Source organism: Hyperolius riggenbachi, chromosome 4 (assembly GCF_040937935.1).
Source record: "Hyperolius riggenbachi isolate aHypRig1 chromosome 4, aHypRig1.pri, whole genome shotgun sequence".
NCBI classification, from domain to species: domain Eukaryota; kingdom Metazoa; phylum Chordata; class Amphibia; order Anura; family Hyperoliidae; genus Hyperolius; species Hyperolius riggenbachi.
Genome location: NC_090649.1, coordinates 117,667,055 through 117,689,003, shown reverse-complemented (window position 1 = coordinate 117,689,003; position 21,949 = coordinate 117,667,055). Strand labels below are relative to the sequence as shown.

Here is a 21,949-nt window from a genome sequence, read left to right as displayed (position 1 = left end):
CATATATATATATATATATATATATATATATATATATATATATATATATATATATATATATATATATATATATATATATATATATATATATATATGGAAATATGGTGGCTGCCACATATCTCTTCAGTCTTCCCTTCAGATCTAGAAATGTTAATTTTTGCATGCAAAATCGCAAATATTGTATCGATGGACCACATTACAATCACATTGGGGTGCAATTTCCGATAAGATTTTATGTGTATTTTAAAATCGCACAGGAAGTGTGCGTTCTTCCTGCATACTATATGCCTTTCACATGCTAAAAAAAAATCGATGATGCTGTAGTCTTTCTCGTTGAAAAAGCAGAACAAAAAAAATGCAACAGCATGAAAAAAAATGCAAATCCAAAAACGCAAACACAGAGATAACTGCAGAAACACGTGTCTTTAATTGCATGCTTTTCTGACATGTGCTGCCAAAGTGCTAAATACTGGCTTAGGCAGGGAATATACTAGACGTGTTTGTGCACATTTTGCTGTGAACGACAAAACATTCAGGATCCTACAGGTTATTAAAGCACATAGCTTTGCATGGGAAATGCATGTGTTTCGTCCGTTCGCATTTGTGGGTTTTTTTTCCCCCACGTTTTCCAAAAGCAGTTTTCTGCTTTTTCCTGCACGCTGACATCTAGTACCCGCTGCTGTAAACGCTCGCATATAGTACACGCTGCTGGGAATCACAGGGGAAAAAAGCCCTGCAAGTGTGGTACCTGCCTAAGAGTTCCTGCCTCTAGTTCCCAATTCCTGAGTCAATGATCTAGCTGGGCTTTCTTGAGCAACCCTAGTTAACCTCTCTGGCGGTAACCCCGAGCTACACTCTGGGTAGCCGCCGCACAGAATTTCTCTGCCCCGAGAGGGATTTTTTGAATAAAAATTGTTGTAGCCTTTGTAGCTAGCACTTCACTAGCTACCATTGTCCCCAAAGTCCCTCCGCTCTTTTTTGACCGCCCTCGCCCCCCCATACATTCTTCCCCCCTAATGCCGAATCTCTCCACCCCCCCCTCCCCGCGAGATTGCGCAGCATCTCCAATCAGCTCCAGGCTTCGCTATGGGGAGGCTCAGGATTGCGCATGACGATGTCAGACGTTATGTCCGATTGTCGCCGTAGCGACGACTGAAGCTCATTGGGGAGGCTGCGGCTCTCGCGGGATCACGGCTAGGTAACGTATAGCGACGGCGATCGGGGGGATAAGATGGGTGCGGGGGGACTTGGGGGACAATGGTAACTAGCCTAGTGCTAGCTACAAAGGCTAAAACCACTTTAATTTAAAAAATCCCTCCCAACTAACTGTTGCAAACATGAACATCAGCTTGCTACTTGATTTTCACACTGCTAGTGCAGAAAAACCTAAGCGGCTTCCATGCCTTACATGAGCACTGTATAGCGTTTTGGCAGTTGTGTTGCTGGGGAAGAAATTTGAGGATACGATCACAATGTGGAAACAGCAAGGAATTTCTAGGCTGGCTCTGATCAGTAAGTATTAACTGAATGCAATATTGTATTGGTTCCAGCAAAGGAGACCGTGAAATCAAGCCTCAGTGCACAAAAGCACAAAGCTGTCTTCTACGTTCTAGGAGTAAAAACTATAATGCAGAATGTTTGCGCAATTAATCTAGGATGATTATTAAAGTGGACCCAAACTCAGAACTTCCTTTCTGCTGTAAAAAGGATATGCAACAGCATAATGGCCTTTAAAAAAAACATTTCTACCACTGATACAAATCCTGCAATAAATCTGCAGTGCCTACTTCCTGCTTTTAATTGGTTAACAGAATGCGGAATGAAACCCAGCATTTCTACTTTGCTCTAATAGATTAATTACAGCATATTATATACAACCAGCATTTTTTTTTTTACTAGAACTGCATTCAAAGGGTTAAAGCGGACCCAAATCAAACATTTTTTTTAATAATATTTAGTTGCACCACTCTGACACATACAAATATAAATAAACACTCCTTCAAGCCTATGAGCATTTCAGTGCATGCTTTTCACCCTCCTCTTTGCATAACTAGGGTTATACAGGTGGCAGCCATTAGCAATTCCTCCTTTGCTGGACACCATCTACTCCACCAGTTTGCCAGATTATTTGCCGGAAATATGAAAGGAAGGGAGGGGTTTCTCCAATAAATGTAAAATATTTTAGATTTGTCATCATGCAGCTGAAAAATGGCTGCTATTTATTATTATAATTTAGAAAATAGATTTTATTTCTGAAATCTTATATTTTTAGTTTGGGTCCACTTTAACACAGGCTTTCTTCCCTTCCAGCAGAGGTGGCCACTTCCGAACTTTACATAATGTTATCTTGTGTTTAATTGTATCAAGTGAGAAATGTAAACAAAGCCTTCTCTCACACTGCCAGGTCCCCTGAACAAAGTCAGACAAGCATAAATGCTTTCTGATGCTTTCTAAGGGCTGGTTCAGACGGACGTTTGCAGAGCGTTTACAGCCAGCGTTCAGGGCTTGGTGTTAAACGCTCCCATTCAAGTGAATGGGAGCGTTTGTACCAAGCTTTCAAGCGCGTTTACACAAACGCGGCGTTTGGGTCCCGATTTTCCCTGGCGTTCAAGGAGCCCCTGGAAGCTACATGTAGGGCTGGTTCAGATGGACGTTTGGAGGCGTTGCGTTCGTTGGCGTCGCGTTTAGCAGCGTTCGTGTGCGTTTGGATGCGGTCGCGTTTTTTCTTCCCCTAGAGGGACATTAGCCATCGCGGTTAACCTCCCCTGAAAGCTACATGTAGCTTCCAGGGGCTCCTTGAACGCCAGGGAAAATCGGGACCCAAACGCCGCGTTTGTGTAAACGCGCTTGAAAGCTTGGTACAAACGCTCCCATTCACTTGAATGGGAGCGTTTAACACCAAGCCCTGAACGCTGGCTGTAAACGCTTTGCAAACGTCCGTCTGAACCAGCCCGTAGCTTCCAGGGGAGGTTAACCGCGACGGCTAATGTCCCCCTAGGGGAAGAAAAAACGCGACCGCATCCAAACGCACACGAACGCTGCTGAACGCGACGCCAGCAAACGCAACGCCTCCAAACGTCCGTCTGAACCAGCCCTAACTTTAAGTTAGAGGATGAATAAAGCAGTTATAAATAAAATGCAAAGTGTACTTTAGGAACGTATAATTCCTAAATGAATAATAATACTTATGCACAAAAGCAAATATGCTAACCGTATGGCATATAAAAAGTAGGAAAACGTTTTTATTGATTATGTCAGGGTTTTATACTACTTTAAATCCTGTGTTAACCAATTAACGCTCTGTCGTGGCAGCCAGCTGACACAGCTGAGGGATCAAATTAAAAAACTGTGCTTAGTCACAGATGAGGGGTAATTAGACAGGCTAAACTCTCTAAGTACATACATGGTGCATTTCTTTCTGTTTTCCCTCTATCCTGTGTAAGAGTTCAGGTCCACTTTCTGTAGAGATAAATCTAGAAAGCAATCACGTTTGTCATCACAAAAACTGATGAATCCAATGTTGGGCACACATGATACAATTTCCCGCCTGATCGATGGATGATCGAACGGGAAGTTGCATCGTGTGTTCATGTCCAAAGTGCACCCGATTGATAAAGCGATCAATTTTCTAATGATAAGTGTTCAAAATCTAGCGCTTTATCGATCGACAGCCGATCGGACATGTTGGAAATGATCGCTTCCCGTTGATGGTGCGGGAAATTGCATTGTGTGTACCCAGCATAAGTGAACAGCAGCAAACAACCATTTCCATTATCTCCTATCCAGTATCTTTCATCTATAGAACATCATGGCATTCAGCTTTTATTCAGGAGAGCATCATATTGTACAGTATTTAGCCCCATGCAATAATAGTGGGACAGGAGCCTTCCGAGGCTGTCCGTCATACCTTTGGGAAACCTGCGTAAGCAGACTTGCTATGAACAAGCTCAGACTCAGCCATACCTTAAAGACATCACAGTTGATAAACGACTTTATGGTAAAGCAAACTTTGGATTACTACATGGATAACTTGCACAATTTAACAAGGTAATAATGTAATAAACGTCAAAAGCCTAAAAGCCTGCTACTCCAAGAGTGGGAACCGGGCAGATAAAGAAAAAACTAATTCTCACAACTGAGAAAATATGAGCAGGGTTTCCAAGAACATAAAGAATTATTTCTGAAGCTGTGTACTGTAAAGTGCACTGTAAAAGGAGAACACTATTTATTACTAATATCTAATTTTGGTCCAGTAGGAAGTGAATTTGGGAGAGCTGAATGCGAGCTTTGCAGGGCTGTATCAGATTCCACAGCTTACAAAAGAGGAAAAAAAATATACGTACAGATAATTATTTTGGGGAGACAAAGTAAACAGCAAGTAAAATATAACCATTATTAACTAGTTCCATATGCACTTGACTGAAATCTACGGTCTGTTTGGAGACTCAGCCAGGGTGCAGATTTCAGTATCCTCGGCTCCGCACACTTCTGCCAACGCTACACTCCACTGTCTAATGACAGCTGAGCTTCTGACCCTGTGATCACAGTGCGCCAATCACAGTGATCATTGAGGAAGGATTGAAATATAGGCTCTGGTCCTTAAGGGGCTAGAGCCAGAGAGTCCAGAACCAATTAAAGGGGCACTACTGTGAAATAATCCATTAGCAGGTCAAGTAAATAACACAATGTGGTAGTGGTAATAGTGTAAAAAAAAAAAGGAGGAAGAAAAAGTAAACAGATGACTCGCACTAATCAGTCTCTCCAAGCATCCTGCTGCTTGTGTATTTAGCGACAGAGCTGCAGAGCAGCACACTCACTTGTGGGAACCAACAAAAGCAGATTGATTTAAAGGACACCTGAAGCCAAAAATAAACTAATGAAATAAACAATTGTATCTATCGTCCTTCTCCTAAAAATGACTTGAGATTGCACAGTTTTATTTTATGTTTAAATCTACTTTTTAAGTTTACCTTTTTAATTGTTTTTTCTCAATGACGCATTCATTGAAGTATGCCAGAGCTAAAATCTATGAACTATAGACCTTTTTTATCTCTTTCCTGTGCTCAGAAGCCATTTTCTGCTGCTAGAAAAGTGTTTTATAGTTGGAATTTCTTATCAGTGAGGGTCACACTGTAGTCACTTCCTGTCTGAGTCAGGACTGAGTCAGCCACTTACATACTTGATATTTAATTATTTCAGGCAGAGAAAGAAAAAGGAAGGCAGCATAGTTATTAGTGTGCTTGGCACTGTACATACACATGTCTATCTCATCATGTCACACGTCATTTAAAAACAAAAAAAACAAAAAAAAAGAAAAAAATCCTGCCTGCACGTTGTAGATGCACGTTGTAGAACATTGGTGCCTACACAATGTAGGAACCTTGGTACATTCCTAACGTCAACTGATCTCTCGCTGCTGTAAGAGCTATGCAACCTGTATGAAATTGCGGCCAGATCTGACACCCTGTTTATCAGGTGTCAATCCTAATGGGAGTGAGAGTGTGCGCATGCATATCATATGCTCATTTTCTGCAAATGCACCAGGCAATGCTAGAGTTTGAGTACTTTCTATGCATGTGTCCAACTACATTTTCCAGTAAGTAGTTTCACACGTGGGAAATGTCTGTTTAAATACTGGCTTTCTCGGTAGTTCCTGAATTTACTGAATTGATTTCTAAAAAGGAAAGGGTACATTATTATTGCCAAGTGGACTTATCTTGGAGACAATGCTCACTGTCGCCATAGAGCCAAGGCTTTTCACATCATCCCCACTGACAATAGGAAGATAGACAAACCTCAGCCAACTGATACAAGTTATACTGGAGCCAGGATAGATGTCCATCTGATTTCCTCAGTCCAAAATGTCGGAGAGCTGGTCTACTGTGTCTCATGACTGTGAGGGAATGTAATTTGTCCATGCCGGAGAGCGAGGTACTATGCAAGGCAAGCTCGATTCTTTTAACAAATGTAAGCTATTCTAAGTGGAATTGGATGCAGCAGCACTAAATTATGTCCAGGCTCTGCCAAGAAAAGTGCTGGCTGATCTAACCACCCCAAGGAAGCAGCCTTATCAGATCCCAGCATGCCATGTTAATCAGTCATACATGTACGTGTGTCTGTGACGGCCTTTAAGGGAATAGGAGCAGGAGAATTAATTACCAGATTTAATTTCTTTTGTGATTATAGACATTTCCTCAATCAACCAGTCCCTGGAAAAAAAGTTATGCAAGGATAAAACCATTATTCTTCAAAATAGAAACCTAATACACATAACCTGCCCTAGCAGGGCAAATTCCAAACTAATTGACTGTTTTTCACTTCATCAAGAAGACTACACAGTGTTCTGTGGTCCAACATCCACCGATCAACCAAACCTCCTTTCTACATCATCTTTACCTAATAACGCTACAATACAGGTCACTGTCATGTATTAAAGAATGTATTACGTAACTTTATATCCTTCACCAGCCGAACCTGCTCCCTAGTAGAATTGTCAAATATACTGCCTTGGCTTCTGATGTGTGTCCCAAATGTCAAGCCCCCTCCACAAGCTTCTTTCATTTAATCTGGGAGTGTCCAACAATAATTGAATTCTGGAAACAGGTAATAGACTTTTTGCACGATAAGATACAGTGCCCTATCCAGAGGGACCCATATTATGTTTACTTGAAGTGATTCAGGACGAATGATTGGATGCCTCCCTTAAATGACAACCGAGGTGACATGTGACATGAGATAGACATGCATGTACAGTGCCAAGCACACAAATAACTAGGCGGTGTTCCTTTTTTTTTTTTTTCTTTCTCTGTCTGGAAAAGTTAAACATCAGGTATGCAAGTGACAGTTTCTGCTCGGGTCGGACAGGTTTAGACTATAGCATAACCCTCACTGATAAGTAATTACAGCCATAACACACTTTCCTGTCAGTAAATGGCTTCTGAGAGCAGGAAAGAGATAAAAAGGCTCAATAATTAATACATTTGAGCTCTGACATACTTCAATGAAGGTTTCATTGAGCAGAGAAAATGAAACCGTAAAAAACAGATTTAAACATAAAATAAAACTGGCGGATATCTAAAAAACTCAAATGAAAAAGTTAGTTGTTAGTTGCTATCTGTAATGTAACCCTTTCAGGAACCATAGACTTTAGCCCCTTAAAGAGACTCCGTAACAAAAATTGCATCCTGTTTTTTATCATCCTACATGTTCCAAAAGCTATTCTAATGTGTTCTGGTTAACTGCAGCACTTTCTACTATGACAGTCTCTGTAATAAATCAATGTATCTTTCCCCTGTCAGACTTGTCGGCCTGTGTCTGGAAGGCTGCCAAGTTCTTCAGTGTTGTGGTTCTGCTATGAACTCACCCTTTCTGGCCCCTCTATGCACACTGCCTGTGTGTTATTTAGATAAGAGAGAAGAGAGAAGCTGCTCTAATCAGCTGGATAAATCGTCCTCTGAGCTGGCTGGGCTTTCACATACTGAGGAATTACAAACAAGGGCAAAGCTGTTTGCAAGAAGAAAAGAGCAGCCTGAAACTTCAGTGCATGGGGGAAAGAATCACACAAATGATCTCTTGAGATTCAAAAGGAATGCTGTATACAGCCTGCTTATGTATGGATGTATTTTCTATGTGTGGACATGCTGTACATCAACCTACTTCCTGTTTTGGTGGCCATTTTGTTTGTTTACAAACAAACTTTTTAAAACCGTTTTTAACCACTTTTAATGCGGCGAGGAGCGGCAAAATTGTGACAGAGGGTAATAGGAGATGTCCCCTAACGCACTGGTATGTTTACTTTTGAGCGATTTTAACAATACAGATTCTCTTTAAAGTGACCCTGTAGTGAAAAAAAGAAGTGCCACCATGGGGTACTTACCTCGGCCCATGAGAGGATGACAGGATATGTGCTCTTAATCTTTGGATAGGTTGATAACACTGTATGCTTGCATGTTGATTTATGCATGTTACAGGGCCAGAGTTAGGACACATACAAACAAACCCAGGATAAGGAGCCTCTGCATAGCTTTTGCAACTACACAAAATTTAATATATTTTTGCATCAAGACCTCTACACCTAACGATTTTGCCGCCGATATACAGCAGATTCGATCACTGTGATCGAATCTGCTGTGAAATCATTGTGCAAACGCTGACAGAACGATCGATTTTTGTCCGAAATCAATTGTTCCCATCGATCCGTCCGTGCGGAAGATTTCCCTTGATCGCTGGCGGGTCGGGAGTGCGTCGATAGCATCGTTCGAACGCCCGACGACTGACGCTAGCGGCAATACATTACCTGCTCCGGCTGGCGCGAGTCCCCGCAGCTTCTTCTCCGCGCTGGGTTACGGACCGGCTGCTGCTTCATTGAACTTCCTGTCCCGGCAGGAAGTTTAAACAGTAGAGCGCCCTCTACTGTTTAAACGTCCCCCGGACAGGAAGTTCAGTGAAGACAAGTCAGCCGGACCAGAGACCAGCGCGGAGAAGAAGCTGCGGGGACAGAGGGGGAGTAGCGCCGGCCGGAGCAGGTAATGTATGCGGGCGGGGGCAGCGGCAGCACCACCACCACCACAGATTGTGATCGGTTTCATGCTGAAATCGATTCACAATCTGTTTGCAGTAAGGTGGCCATACGATCCCTCTCTGATCAGATTAGATCAGAGAGGGATCTATCTGTTGGTCGAATCTGATGGCAAATCGACCAGTGTATGGCCACCTTTAGCTATATGAATAGCAGTGGTTCGTAAATAGTTCGTCTGCAATGAGTATTTGCATGAGTGTGTGCAAAGGGTTACTTGATCTTGTTATAAAAAGCCAAACAGTCAAGATATGCTTTTAACAATACAAGAGACAGCAGTGCTGGAGTGACGTCAGTCTGTTGGAGTGGAGTGGGTACTGCCTAAAAAACAAACATTTCGCAGCTTCACCTCTATGTGGCCACAAGGCTGAATTTTAAGAAGAACCACATACCTTCCTGAAGGACATCTTTGAGAGTCACTCGCTCCCGGGAGATGGCAATGTCCTTGACTTTGGCCTTTGCCTCTTGAAGGGTGACACTTTTCAGGTCATTCTTCTCGATCCGCAGCGTTGGATAACCTGAGGAGCCAACGGAGCCAAACAAAACCAATATGAATACCCAGATTGTGCTGGCAGCATTACCAAGTTACCCCACCATTTCCAGAAAGACAACAGAACAAATCATTCTCAGGTTGCAAAACTAATTCAGTAACCCGGTCATAATAATAATAATAATAATAATAATAATAATAATAATAATAATAATAATATCAGGCCATCTTTGCTGAACTTTCTGATTATTATTATTTTTTTATTGCATTTGTAAAGCACCAAAATATTACGCAGCTCTAGACAAATATACACGATGATACAAGGATGGCAGACATAACAAGGTTATACAACATAGAGCAAAGTTATAGGAAATGGGAAAGGAGGATCAAAGAGAGGGTTGGCACTAGAAGTTGAGAACAAGAACTGCACATTGTGGACAGGGAGCCTCCGTAGAAGCGCTCAGCGCGAAACAGTCGTCAGGCTCATCCTTACTCCCTGCACCCACCGCCATCCACTGTGCCTCTCCCTCATCCTGGTATGTGCACCTATGATTGCTATGTTGCTACACTTTTGTAATGCCAAAGAGATAGGAGATTAAAGCACGTGATTTTGCAGCAGTGCCAGCATTCCTCTGTTTCTGTTTTGCATAGAACTAAGTTATAGAAGGCTAACGGTACGATGCGATTATGGGCTGGTTAGGTAGGCCCAGTAATACATGTACAGGCTGTCATAGGAAAGGAGCACACAATCCTGTAGATTACACTAGGGAAGGGAAGACCCAATGCCAACTGCATGCCTGTAATTCAAGTCTGCTTGTTGTTGTAACAGTTTGTGTCACTCATCTGGAGTGGCAGCTCTTGCTTGTCTTCTATACAGGTGTCGTTTTAATGATACCAGAAGAGAGAGAACTATGCAAGATGCCACTGCATACTAATGCATACTTTTTAAATTAACACCATTTCTCCATCTGATGTGCTGAGCCTTTGCCTCCAGTATTGTCAGCATTACTGCGGAAACATTAGGTGTTTCAACTCTTAAACGACAACTGAACAGAGAGATCTGAAAAATGCCATATTTATTGCCTGTTAAACAATACTGGTTGCCTGGCAGCCCTGCTGGTCTACTTGCCTGCAGTAGTGCCTGAATCACACCAGAAACAAGCATGCAGCTAATCTTGTCAGATCGGACAATAATGTCAGAAACACCTGATCTGCTGCATGCTTGTTCATAGTCTACTGCTAAAAGTATTAGAAGCAGAGGATCAGCAGGATAGACAGGCAACTGGTATTGTTTAACAGGAAATATGGTAGCCTCCATATATTCCTCACTTCAGTTGGCCCTTAATGTGGTCACACACCATTACATTTTTAAATTCCTAGTCAATGAAAGAATTACAATCAATGTTTCCTGATTGACATATGGGACACGCAATCTTCTACACCCGACCAGCAGCATCTGCTGCATTTTATAGTTTCTGGCAGTGTCTCGTGCGAGCACTACGTGAACATTGCATGTATGCATGCTGGGAAATGTAGTCCGCGTATGCATCATGACGCTCGCGTGAGACACTGCTGAGAATTACTAGTTCCTGCAGATGCTTCCCGTCAGGTGGAGAAGATGGTGCAACTAATTAGGGCCGGGGGCCAGAGGAGCAGCACCCTGTAAGTAAGCAGTGAGGGTTCACCTCGTTGGCACACCATTATGACCCTCTCTTACGGGACGGTTCAGTTAAAAAAAATACATGTATTGTACAGAAGTCCATGGAATGGGTTTCCATGACTGAGAAGCTTACATCAGCAGGAGCAAAGCATAGGATGCACTGGCATAAAGCATACCACCACAGGGTCGTAGATCGGTGGAGATGTGCAGTCTGGAGTGTCAAATCACATTTCTGTGTCTGGCAATCTAGTGGACAATTCCCATGTTTGGTGGATGCCAGGAGAATACTCTGGAAGAATAGCCAAAAATTCCTACAAACATTCCTAAAGCTTGTGGAAAGCCTTCCCAGAAGAGTTAAAGCTAATATAGCTTAAAAGGGTGGACCAAACCCATATTTAATACAATGGATTAAGAATGGGAGGCCATTAAAGTTTGTGTGGGTGCAAAGGCAGGCGTCCGAATACTGTAAGCAATATAATGCAGCTGTGACTTGATTATTTATTTAACAATCACATTTTCAAAATCAGACAGTTCATCCAGTTTGAAGCAATAGATCCTCTGTTTGCAAGAAGCGTCTAATGGCTCGTACACAGACTTGACTTAAGTCGACTGAGGAGGTCACACATTAGTGGCCCCCGACCCCAACGCGAAAACATCAGCCTGCGATGGCCGACCCCACTGTCTATGCCTCTCTCCCGTCCACTGCGTGACATCACGCATGTTGCTCTGTCGTCTCTCCGCCTCCCCGTGTAGCCTCACAGCTGACACGTGTGCAGCCCAACCCGGCAATGTTTCCCAAGGGGATCAGGCAACAGTTATGAGTGTGTACGCAGCCAGTCTCAGGTTGGGCGTCGCCGATGCCCTGCAAGTCTGATTGTCAGCTAAGGTGGTCGTTCTCGGCCACCCCAGCCGACTTAAGTCAGGCATGTGTACGATGCTTAAGACTTGCCTGTGCCTGACACAGATACACTTTGCAAATTTTATTGTACTTCAGTGGAAAAGAGAAAAAACAAAAAAACACAAACAAAAAAAACATGAAAATTCAATTCTATGGAGCCGATAAAGTTTGCAACAAGAGAATCAATTTTACGATGACCGTTTTTCAATGCAGGGAAAATGGAGAATAAGCAAAGGTAGAACATGACCAAAGCTTACAAGATTGCTAGTCCTTATACAGGTAAGCCAAGTTGACCATTCAAGACTTGTCCCCAGTGCATCAAAATTTTATAAAGGGTTGTTACAGCTTCGGAAACACTGGGGGTGCCATACTTGTAGGAAAGCTGCATGTAAGGGGACCCAAGGTTCTGTGAGAAATTCTCTAAGTCTAGGAGAGGACATTATCTATAGGAGAATGAGGACTCTGTAAATTCCTGATTACAATTCTAGCCTGTGCCCAATCAGTGCCTTAAAAAGATCTGACCTCATTAAGCAGCTGTACAAAGAAAAACTAACACTCCCGGAACTACCTGCGTCAGCTTCATTCGTCAAACCCACTAGTGGTAGGACATGCCTGACCTGCTAATTACAAACCTGTCATATGAACAGGTACAGATAGCAGGAAGGGCATGATTCATCGCTTGCTCCTAGGCACAGTCACCTAATGTTGGCCTATGCCCAAAACATATTCCTCTGCTAGTTTCTGGTTTACTTGAACAGAGATAACAGATTTATTGGTAATTAAAGTAAGACAAAACAAAAAAAACTGATCTGCTCCACCTAATTTAATATTTATTAAACTGCGCAGGAAATGCCCCCAGGAGAAAAAAATGAATTGTACTGTTATATACTCTCTAAAATAAAGAATTGGGTCCTTTGTTTTGTTTTCTTTCTTACAGGGTATACATAGCTTTTTTTTTGGCTGGCCTATGGACTATTACAGTGATGGCTAACCTTGGCACTCCAGCTGTGGTGGGACTACAAGTCCCATGAGGCATTGCAATACTCTGACAGCTCTAAGCATAACTCAGGAAGGCAGAGGCATGATGGGATTTGTAGTTTTGTCACAGCTGGAGTGCCAAGGTTAGCCATCACTGGACTATTACCTTTAATTGCAAAATTGCCTATTTTCCCCTCTTGCCGTTTCAAACTAGGGTCGACTTAAACATGAATTTTGATTGGTTTGCGCATATGGTCTGACACGGTTCATGAATTCGATTGGAAGGACTGGCTTGACTATATATAACGCCTTTTAATTATCCTCTGAGAAAGGGCTCAGTTAGCCGGCGTTCATGTTTTTTTCTTATACTGCGTTTGTGGGCAGCATGCTCGGATGTAGAAGTTTGTGTTACCTGACTTGTATATGTTGGGTTTGTACTATTTTTTTTTTTTACTTTTCCCTAGTTGGGCATGAAGATATTAACACTTAAGCTCTCTACTGCCACCAGCCAGGTGAGTGAGCTCCTGTCATCCCCCCTCCAATCTGAAGTTTTCTACTACAGGTGTGGATGACGCTCTCTCTCACCTTCTGGTAGAAATATACCTCCATTGTTTTGGCATGTAGTGGTTGCACAGCGTTCTTTTTAGCCAATATTTTTTGCCCACTGGCCTCAATTCACTAAGCTTTATCAAACACTTTATCAAACGTTTGATAATTTACCTCATGGGTAAAATCTAATTTTGAATTCACTAAAGTGTTATAGATTTGTTGAACATTTTATTGCTAAAACATTTGATAAATCTATAACACCTTAGTGAATTCAAAATTAGATTTTACTCATGAGGTAAATTATCAAATTCCAGGGCTTAGAGCGGGTTTTCCTGCCCAAGAGAGGAGGGGACAGACTAGCCATTATTCGGAAAAGGGAAGCACTTTGGATTTTTCGCCTAGGTACCAGAGCCCCGAAAGGCCTTAATGCAAGATGGGATCTGGCTTTGGTCACAGGTTAGACCCTACAATGGATCTAAGAAGCCTGCACTACAGGCAATGGAATATTTAGGTAGTTTGTTATTGAGTGGGGAATTCAACGGGTTAAAAGAAAGTTAATAGTGTTGTACTCTATATTGTACTCCTCTCTATACGATTATGTTTGTTCTTTTACTTTTTCTTTGATTTTATACATTTAAATGGAGTGATTTTTGTCATATGATACAATGTCATTGTATTTTTATAGGGGTGTTGATCACGCCTTGAATGTGGCAGTGTCTATCTATTATGTAGACTCCTCCTAAGAGAGGGCCGGCACATGCCACATTTGGGCGTGTCTCATATTCCCCTGCCTTTTTAAATTCAGATGATGAAGCTGTGTGTTGTGAGCTATGATTAAGGGCCGACTTGCCCGAAACATGTCAGCTTATGTACTTTTATACTTGCTTGAGGATATGTCCTAAATAAATTACGGTTTTGTGGAGAGAATCTTGTTGCGGACCACACCTTTCTTCATATTTGCTTCAATATCTGGGTCTGGCTGCCTTGGGTCCAGCACTGCTCTGCACGGTGCAGTTGAGCGGTGGCCTCTACCCTCATTTATTTTGGTAAATTATCAAACGTTTGATAAAGTGTTTGATAAAGCTTAGTGAATTGAGGCCACTGTGTCCATTCTCTGCATTTAATGAATGTTCATGTAGATTTCTGTGATTGATTGTACATGTGCTATTTCTTATAATAAAGCTTTTTGGTAAAATATATATATATATATATATATACACATGTGCTATCTCTTATAATAAAGCTTTTTGGTAAAATATATATATATATATATATATATATATATATATATATATATATATATATAAAATAAAGAGTGGAGTTTAAAAAAAAAAACGTGTATAGGTAAAAACTTCATTGCTAAAAATGTAAGCCCCCTGCTCGCTAAGAAAAGAAAAAAAAGATCTCACTTTTTTTTACCACAAATTATATTTACAATTTTATTTAGCAGTTGCTTCACCAAACTTAAGAGTTGGCAAACTATTTTTTTGCAATAGTGATCTTGTAATAAAACTTAAAACCGCCTCTCTTTCAAATATCCCCTACTAATAATAATTGCCGTACATTAAACTATAAGTTACAACATGGCCTCTAGGTGGTGTGTAATGCAATTACAAAGAATGACCACTATACTTCATGCCCAACTGGAAGATTTGAATTAACGTCAGGAAGATGCTCAAGGCGTGAATTGCTTAATTAAGATCCAAACATTCCACATCAACATTACTTTCTGGGACCGCAGCAAATATTTGACTGGAATGCTTTTTGGATCAAACTCTCAATTGCTCATTTGAAAACTAGGCAAGCATTTATCTGAAACCAATCTGTCTTGTGCTTTGCTTAACTGCAGAGCTGCACTTCATTCTAGGCGTTTGCTGCTTGGGAAATACTTGGCCTCTGAGTGTGTGGAAATGCAATACAGCATGGTCGTCATCATAGCTTCATCTGCCCCAAATGAAATACTCCCCCATCTGCCCCAAAATGTAAACGACCAACGTTAAAATGTAAGATGACGTTTCACCCAGATACCATTCATTTTTTGGATGTGAAGGTCATAAAAGAAGGGGGCAGCTTTGCCAAAGTGACTCCAAGCCCTTATAAAGCATCTACAGAAGGGCAGTATAAATGGGCCCGCCAGATCACATCTAGTAACTTTATTTTGGAAACAGGATTTGCTTACCCAGGATTTTGTACGACGAATTAGAGTGCAGGAAACTGGCAGACATTGAAAAGTTAGATGAGAAGGAATTATGGGTTAACTGAAAGATAATACTGAAGAGAATTTCTCACCTTTGTTAATTTGCACTTTTTTCAGGGAGTCATATTTTCAAAGAGACGGTTTTGAAGTACTGGCCCCTGGTTGAAGCGGACCTCCACTAATCAATCCACAGCAGCTATCCGGAGTTTGTCTTCCATAAAGGAAAAAGCCTTAGGGACAGCATGGCAAAAGTTGATTTAGGAGGCCAGGAAACTCGAGAGGGTTCTGGGGCCACCCACGTAGAGGTACCCACTCATGCCACTATTGCCAGCACTGCTCAAACATCATAGGAGCACATATTTCACATCCCAGGACACGTACTTCGATAGCAATTTTTTTTTTACTTGTGACCTGACCAAGTGTCCTTACAGTCTTGGCTACATTGGCCAGACCACAAGTAAGATAAAGGTAAGAATGAATTGAGCACAAAAGCGCGATTTGGGGAGCACTTAAGTCTTTGGTTAAACCAGATCCTACCGAACAGAGTAAAATACATTTGGCTAGACATTTTTGTGAAGCAGGCCACAATGTTAGCCAGCTACGCTGGTGCCTTTTAGAGTTTTACAATAGCTGAGGGGTGTGAATGAACCAACATCTTGTGGTCACGTGAGGCATGGTGGACTGACCAATTGGGGACGCTGAAGCCAGATGGCTTTAATGATGAATTCTCTTTACATTGTTTTGGTAATATTTCGTCACTGCTGCTCTTATAAATAGCCTAAATGTCAAGGCCTTGAGGCCTCTAAGTTGGTGCCCACCCACATATACAGTTGTGTTCAAAATTATTCAACCCCCACTGAAATTGAGTGTTTTGGCCAGTTTGACATTGATTTTGATCACATCAGTCATCTTGTTTACAATTAAATCAAAGAGGCACTTGTAAGTCAGACAAATATAATATTTATAATGAAATAACCACAAATGTATTTTCTGTGCTCACATCATTATCAGTTTTATTCAACCCCCAAGTAGGGCTGCACGATTTTAGGAATAAATTGAAATTGCGATTTTTCTCTCAAAAATTGCGATTTCGATTTTTTTCACTATTTTTTTCAATCGAGCTTTAGCACTTAATTCACAATGCCCCAGTATAGTTTAGCCAGGTAGGCGCCTCCAGTATAGTTGCCCCAGTATAGGTTATTTAGGTAGGTGCCTCCAGTATAGGTACTGTATACATAGCCAGACCCCCCCCCCTTTAGTTTATATAGGCAGATTCTTCCCCCTCCCTTTTGTTTATATAGCCAGATCACCCCTTTAGTATACATAGGCAGTGCGCTGTCCTCCGGCCCCACCATTTATTTTAATACATGTAACTTTAATACAGTTTCACCTTCAGGGTGATCATCACCCTGAAGGTGAAACTGTATTAAAATTACATGTATTAAAATAGAGTACACAGACCCCGCTGCCACTAGGCTCCGCCCTCTGCCCTCATACACTCCAGGTCCAGTCCAGAGTGTTTAGCCCCCTGCCAGCAAGATCACAGACCCCACCCCCATACACTATCTCCGTTTGCCATGCAATTAACAAATCATATGTTAATTGCATGGCAAACGGAGATAGTGTATGGGGGTGGGATCTATGATCTTGCTGGCAGGGGGCTAAACACTCTGGACTGGACCTGGAGTGTATGAGGGCGGGGGGCAGAGCCTAATGGCAGCGGGGTCTGTGTACTCTGTGCGAGACAGTGGAGCTTCACAGAGCAATGCATGTATGAAGACTGTGAAGCCTTCTGTGATGTCGCTGCTCTGATTCTGTGAAGATGCTGGGGACAGTCAGTGAACGGCGACATTGTGCGGACTGTGGTGGTGGAGTGAAGAGTGGAGTGAAGAGTATCATCGGGTATGAGATGCGGCGGGGGGGGGGGGGGGGGATCCAGAGCGGCTTCACCAATCACTGTATCTAGTTGGTGTGACGGCGGTGGCAGGCGGAGCTATAGAGAGCAGCCCAGCTCCTCCCATTCCCTGTATCTCATCACGTATGAGGGCAGCGGGGGGCGGAACCAGAGCGGCACACAACTTTGCCGTGTGCCAATAGCTGGATCTATGTGGTATGACTGCGCAGCGGTAGGTGGAGCCGCACGGACCAGCATAGCAGGGAAAGCAGCTATTGACGATCCCGAGATCGTCTTAACAGGAACCGCGGTTTCGGTTTAAAACCGCAAAATCGTTCAGCCCTACCCCCAAGTGACATTCATTCTTAGTACAACATCCTTTTCCAGTTATAACAGCTTTTAAACGTGAAGCATAGCTTGACACAAGTGTCCTGCAGCGATCTACTGGTATCTTAGCCCATTCTTCATGGGCAAAAGCCTCCAGTTCAGTCACATTCTCAGGCTTGCGTGCTGCAACTGCTTTCTTTAAGTCCCACCAGGGGTTCTCAATCGGATTTAAGTCTAGTGACTGCAATGGTTACTCCAAAATGTTCCAGCCTTTAATCTGCAAACATGCTCTAGTGGGCTTGGAGGTATGATTGGGATCATTTTCCTGTTGAAAGGTCCAACGTCTCCCAAGACTCAGGTTTGTGATGGACTGCATCACATTTTCATCCAATATCTCCTTGTACTGAAGAGAATTCATGGTACCTTGCACACGCTGAAGCTTCCCTGTACCTGCAGAAGCAAAACAGCCCCAAAGCATGATTGACCTCCGCCATGCTTCACAGTAGGCAAGGTGTTCTTTTCTTCATAGGCCTTGTTCTTCCTCCTCCAAACAGTCGTTGATCCATGGGCCCAAACAGTTCCTGTGTCCCTCTGCGGGATGAAAAATGACGAGCGCTCCCACCACTAGAAACTTCTCCATTACACACGCTCATTGTTTCTCCGCTCCCCCCTGCATAGCAATGCCGTTGGGTGATGCTTTGGCATAGCTAAAGGTCCGACATGCCAGATCTTTAGGGATCGTCATTGGGCCACTGCACACACTCTGGTCTGCTGCACAACTCTTAGCCATGGTGGTCGTTATAGTGCGTCACAGCCAAGTTCAGACCAGTGTGGCAATAAGTGTCATTCTCTGTACAATATACAGTATGGTATTAGATTCCAGAAGTTTTCTGTAATGCTTCTGTAATTTTCTGTAATGATGTAATATGTGCCTACTGCCAGTAGGTGGTGCACATACACCATTATAACTCTTTCCAGGCCAGTTTTCAGCGTGGAAGAAGCTAACTCGTCTTTACAGTTTGCAGCAAGCTTCGTCCTTACCACCCGGGAGGTTAAGGATATCAGTTAGTGGAAAAAAGAAAATAAATGACAGAATCCAGCACTCTTGTGGTGTTAGCCGTGACATCTTGTGGTGACAGCCGTGACTAATTGCCATGGGAGTCTTCCAGGCATCCAACCCTGTTCTATTTTATTTATAGGCTGTAGCAAGGATTGCAGAACCCAACAATAACAGACAGTCAGCACCCTGCGTGTTGGTGGACAACATGTAAAAAAAAAAATCACTTCAACTTGTTTAAGATTAAAAAAACCTGGTTTGATTTTTTTTTTTTTTTTTTTTTTTTAACTTTAACATGCATATCTAAATACAACAAAATGTTTTAAAATACTTTGTCAGTTCATATCATAGTTTACATTGCATAGTGAAGTACTACCCTAAGCACTAAATATAGCTCACAAAGTTGCTGTATCAATACCATCCCCCTGCAGTGGGAAAGACACTTGTTTTGCTCTTGGGGAGCCTGGAGGTCAGGCTGATATCATTTATCATAAATATTCAGCAAAATAAATCAGGCCGACTCAGCCATCAAGGAGGAGAACAATGTTTTCCTTTCCTTCACCTCAGTGTCTGACAACTCACGGCCAAGTTACAGGAGGATGCTGACCTCATGTGCTGCCTGTTCAAGAGGACATTCAGTTCTGGAGGTCAGCAATTCACTCAAAGTTGCAAAATTCTGACGTTTAAAACTATTTGGTGTGTTATAAGTGAAAAAGAGGCTTTCTTCAGCAGACTGTGAAAGAACGGAGTCATGTTAATAATATTAAGTCCGATGTTCTCCCTGGCCAATTGTGCTAGCTGCTCCGTCCAACATATTTTGGAACCGAACCAGTTTTGTAACAGGAAAGAATTAAGGCTGTGACCACACAAAGGTATCCACAGAAGTCCATTCTGGCAACTGATTTTCTGATCAATGATCCTTTGGTCCAACATACAGGGATGTAAAATGTCTTTTTCCACTGATGTCGTCTTCTCAAAAAGTGTGAAACTTAGGTTGTTTAGTAATGATCAAGGAGATGAAAATAATTCTGAGTTGATGCAAATGTATATATGCTAATTTTATGCATATATATTCATCTTCAAAATGCACCAATCAAATGCCACTGCAACAGTGTCTGATTTTTAAGTTGCACAAAATTGCATAAAAATATGCATCAACTCAGATTTATTTGCATCTCATTGACCATTTCTAGTTCCTGTGCATTTAGCTACACTGTGTGACATGAAGGGTTACTTAACTACTTGAGGACCACAGTCTTTTCGCCCCTTAAGGACCAGAGCCTTTTTCTCCATTCAGACCACTGCAGCTTTCACGGTTTATTGCTCGGTCATACAACCTACCACCTAAAGGAATTTTACCTCCTTTTCTTGTCACTAATACAGCTTTCTTTTGCTGCTATTTGAAAGCTGCTGCGAGTTTTAGTTTTTATTATATTCATCAAAAAAGACATGAATTTTGGGGAAAAAAATGACTTTTTTAACTTGCTGTGCTGACATTTTTCAAATAAAGTAAAATTTCCTATACATTTGAGCGCGAAAGTTATTCTGCTACATGTCTTTGATTAAAAAAAAAACCATTCAGTGTATATTTATTGGATTGGGTAAAAGTTATAGCGTTTACTAACTATGGTGCCAAAAGTGAATTTTCCCATTTTCAAGCATCTCTGACTTTTCTGCGCACCTGTCAGGTTTCATGAGGGGCTAAAATTCCAGGATAGTACAAATACCCCCCAAATGACCCCATTTTGGAAAGAAGACATCCCAAAGTATTCAGTGAGAGGCATGGTGAGTTCATAGAAGATTTTATTTTTTGTCACAAGTTAGCGGAAAATGACACTTTGTGACAAAAAAAAACAAAAAAAAAAAGGTTTCCATTTCTTCTAACTTGCGACAAAAAAAAATTTAATCTGCCACCGACTCACTATGCTCCTCTCTGAATACCTTGAAGTGTCTACTTTCCAAAATGGGGTCATTTGTGGGGTGTGTTCACTGTCCTGGCATTTTGGGGGTGCCTAATTGTAAGCACCCCTGTAAAGCCTAAAGATGCTCATTGGACTTTGGGCCCCTTAGCGCAGTTGGGCTGCAAAAAAGTGCCACACATGTGGTATTGCCGTACTCAGGAGAAGTAGTATAATGTGTTTTGGGGTGTATTTTTACACATACCCATGCTGGGTGGGAGAAATATCTCCGTAAATGACAATTGTTTTATTTTTTTTTTTTACACACAATTGTCTATTTATAGAGATATTTCTCCCACTCAGCATGGGTATGTGGAAAAATACACCCCAAAACACATTATACTACTTCTCCTGAGTACGGCGATACCACATGTGTGGCGCTTTTTTGCACCCTAACTGCGCTAAGGGGCCCAAAGTTCAATGAGTACCTTTAGGATTTCACAGGTCATTTTGAGAAATTTCGTTTCAAGACTACTCCTCACGGTTTAGGGCCCCTAAAATGCCAGGACAGTATAGGAAGCCCACAAATTACCCCATTTTAGAAAGAAGACACCCCAAGTTATTCCGTTAGGAGGATGGTGAGTTCATAGAAGATTTTTTTTTTGGTCACAAGTTAACGGAAATTGATTTTAATTGTTTTTTTTCACAAAGTGTCATTTTCCGCTAACTTGTGACAAAAAATAAAATCTTCTATGAACTCACCGTACTCCTAACGGAATACCTTGGGGTGTCTTCTTTCTAAAATGGGGTCATTTGTGGGGTTCCTATACTGCCCTGGCATTTTAGGGGCCCTAAACCGTGAGGAGTAGTCTTGAAACCAAATGTGGCAAAATGACCTGTGAAATCCTAAAGGTACTCATTGGACTTTGGGCCCCTTAGCGCACTTAGGGTGCAAAAAAGTGCCACACGTGGTACCGCCGTACTCAGGAGAAGTAGTATAATGTGTTTTGGGGTGTATTTTTACACATACCCATGCTGAGTGGGAGAAATATCTCTGTAAATGACAATTGTTTGATTTTTTTTTAAACACAATTGTCCATTTACAGAGATATTTCTCCCACCCAGCATGGGTATGTGTAAAAATACACCACAAAACACATTATACTACTTCTCCTGAGTATGGCGATACCACATGTGACACTTTTTTGCAGCCTAGGTGCGCTAAGGGGCCCAACGTCCTATTTACAGGTCATTTTGAGGCAATTGTTTTCTAGACTACTCCTCACGGTTTAGGGCCCCTAAAATGCCAGGGCAGTATAGGAACCCCACAAGTGACCCCATTTTATAAAGAAGACACCCCAAGGTATTCGGTTAGGGGTATGGTGAGTTCATAGAAGATTATTTTTTGTCACAAGTTAGTGAAAAA

The 21,949-nt window shown here is 42.0% G+C and overlaps 1 protein-coding gene across 2 annotated transcripts in view; it reads right to left on the bottom strand.

Annotated features, from left to right (window-relative positions):
• The window catches only part of RYK (receptor like tyrosine kinase), a 217,566-nt gene that overhangs the window by 84,357 nt on the left and 111,260 nt on the right, over positions 1 to 21,949 (bottom strand). Inside the window, exon 8 of one of the 2 annotated variants that reach the window (XM_068280423.1) lies at positions 8,968 to 9,102. In XM_068280423.1, the coding sequence (XP_068136524.1) occupies positions 8,968 to 9,102 (135 nt within the window). The remainder of the gene's footprint in view (positions 1 to 8,967; positions 9,103 to 21,949) is intronic. The other variant, XM_068280424.1, reaches the window with a different exon arrangement.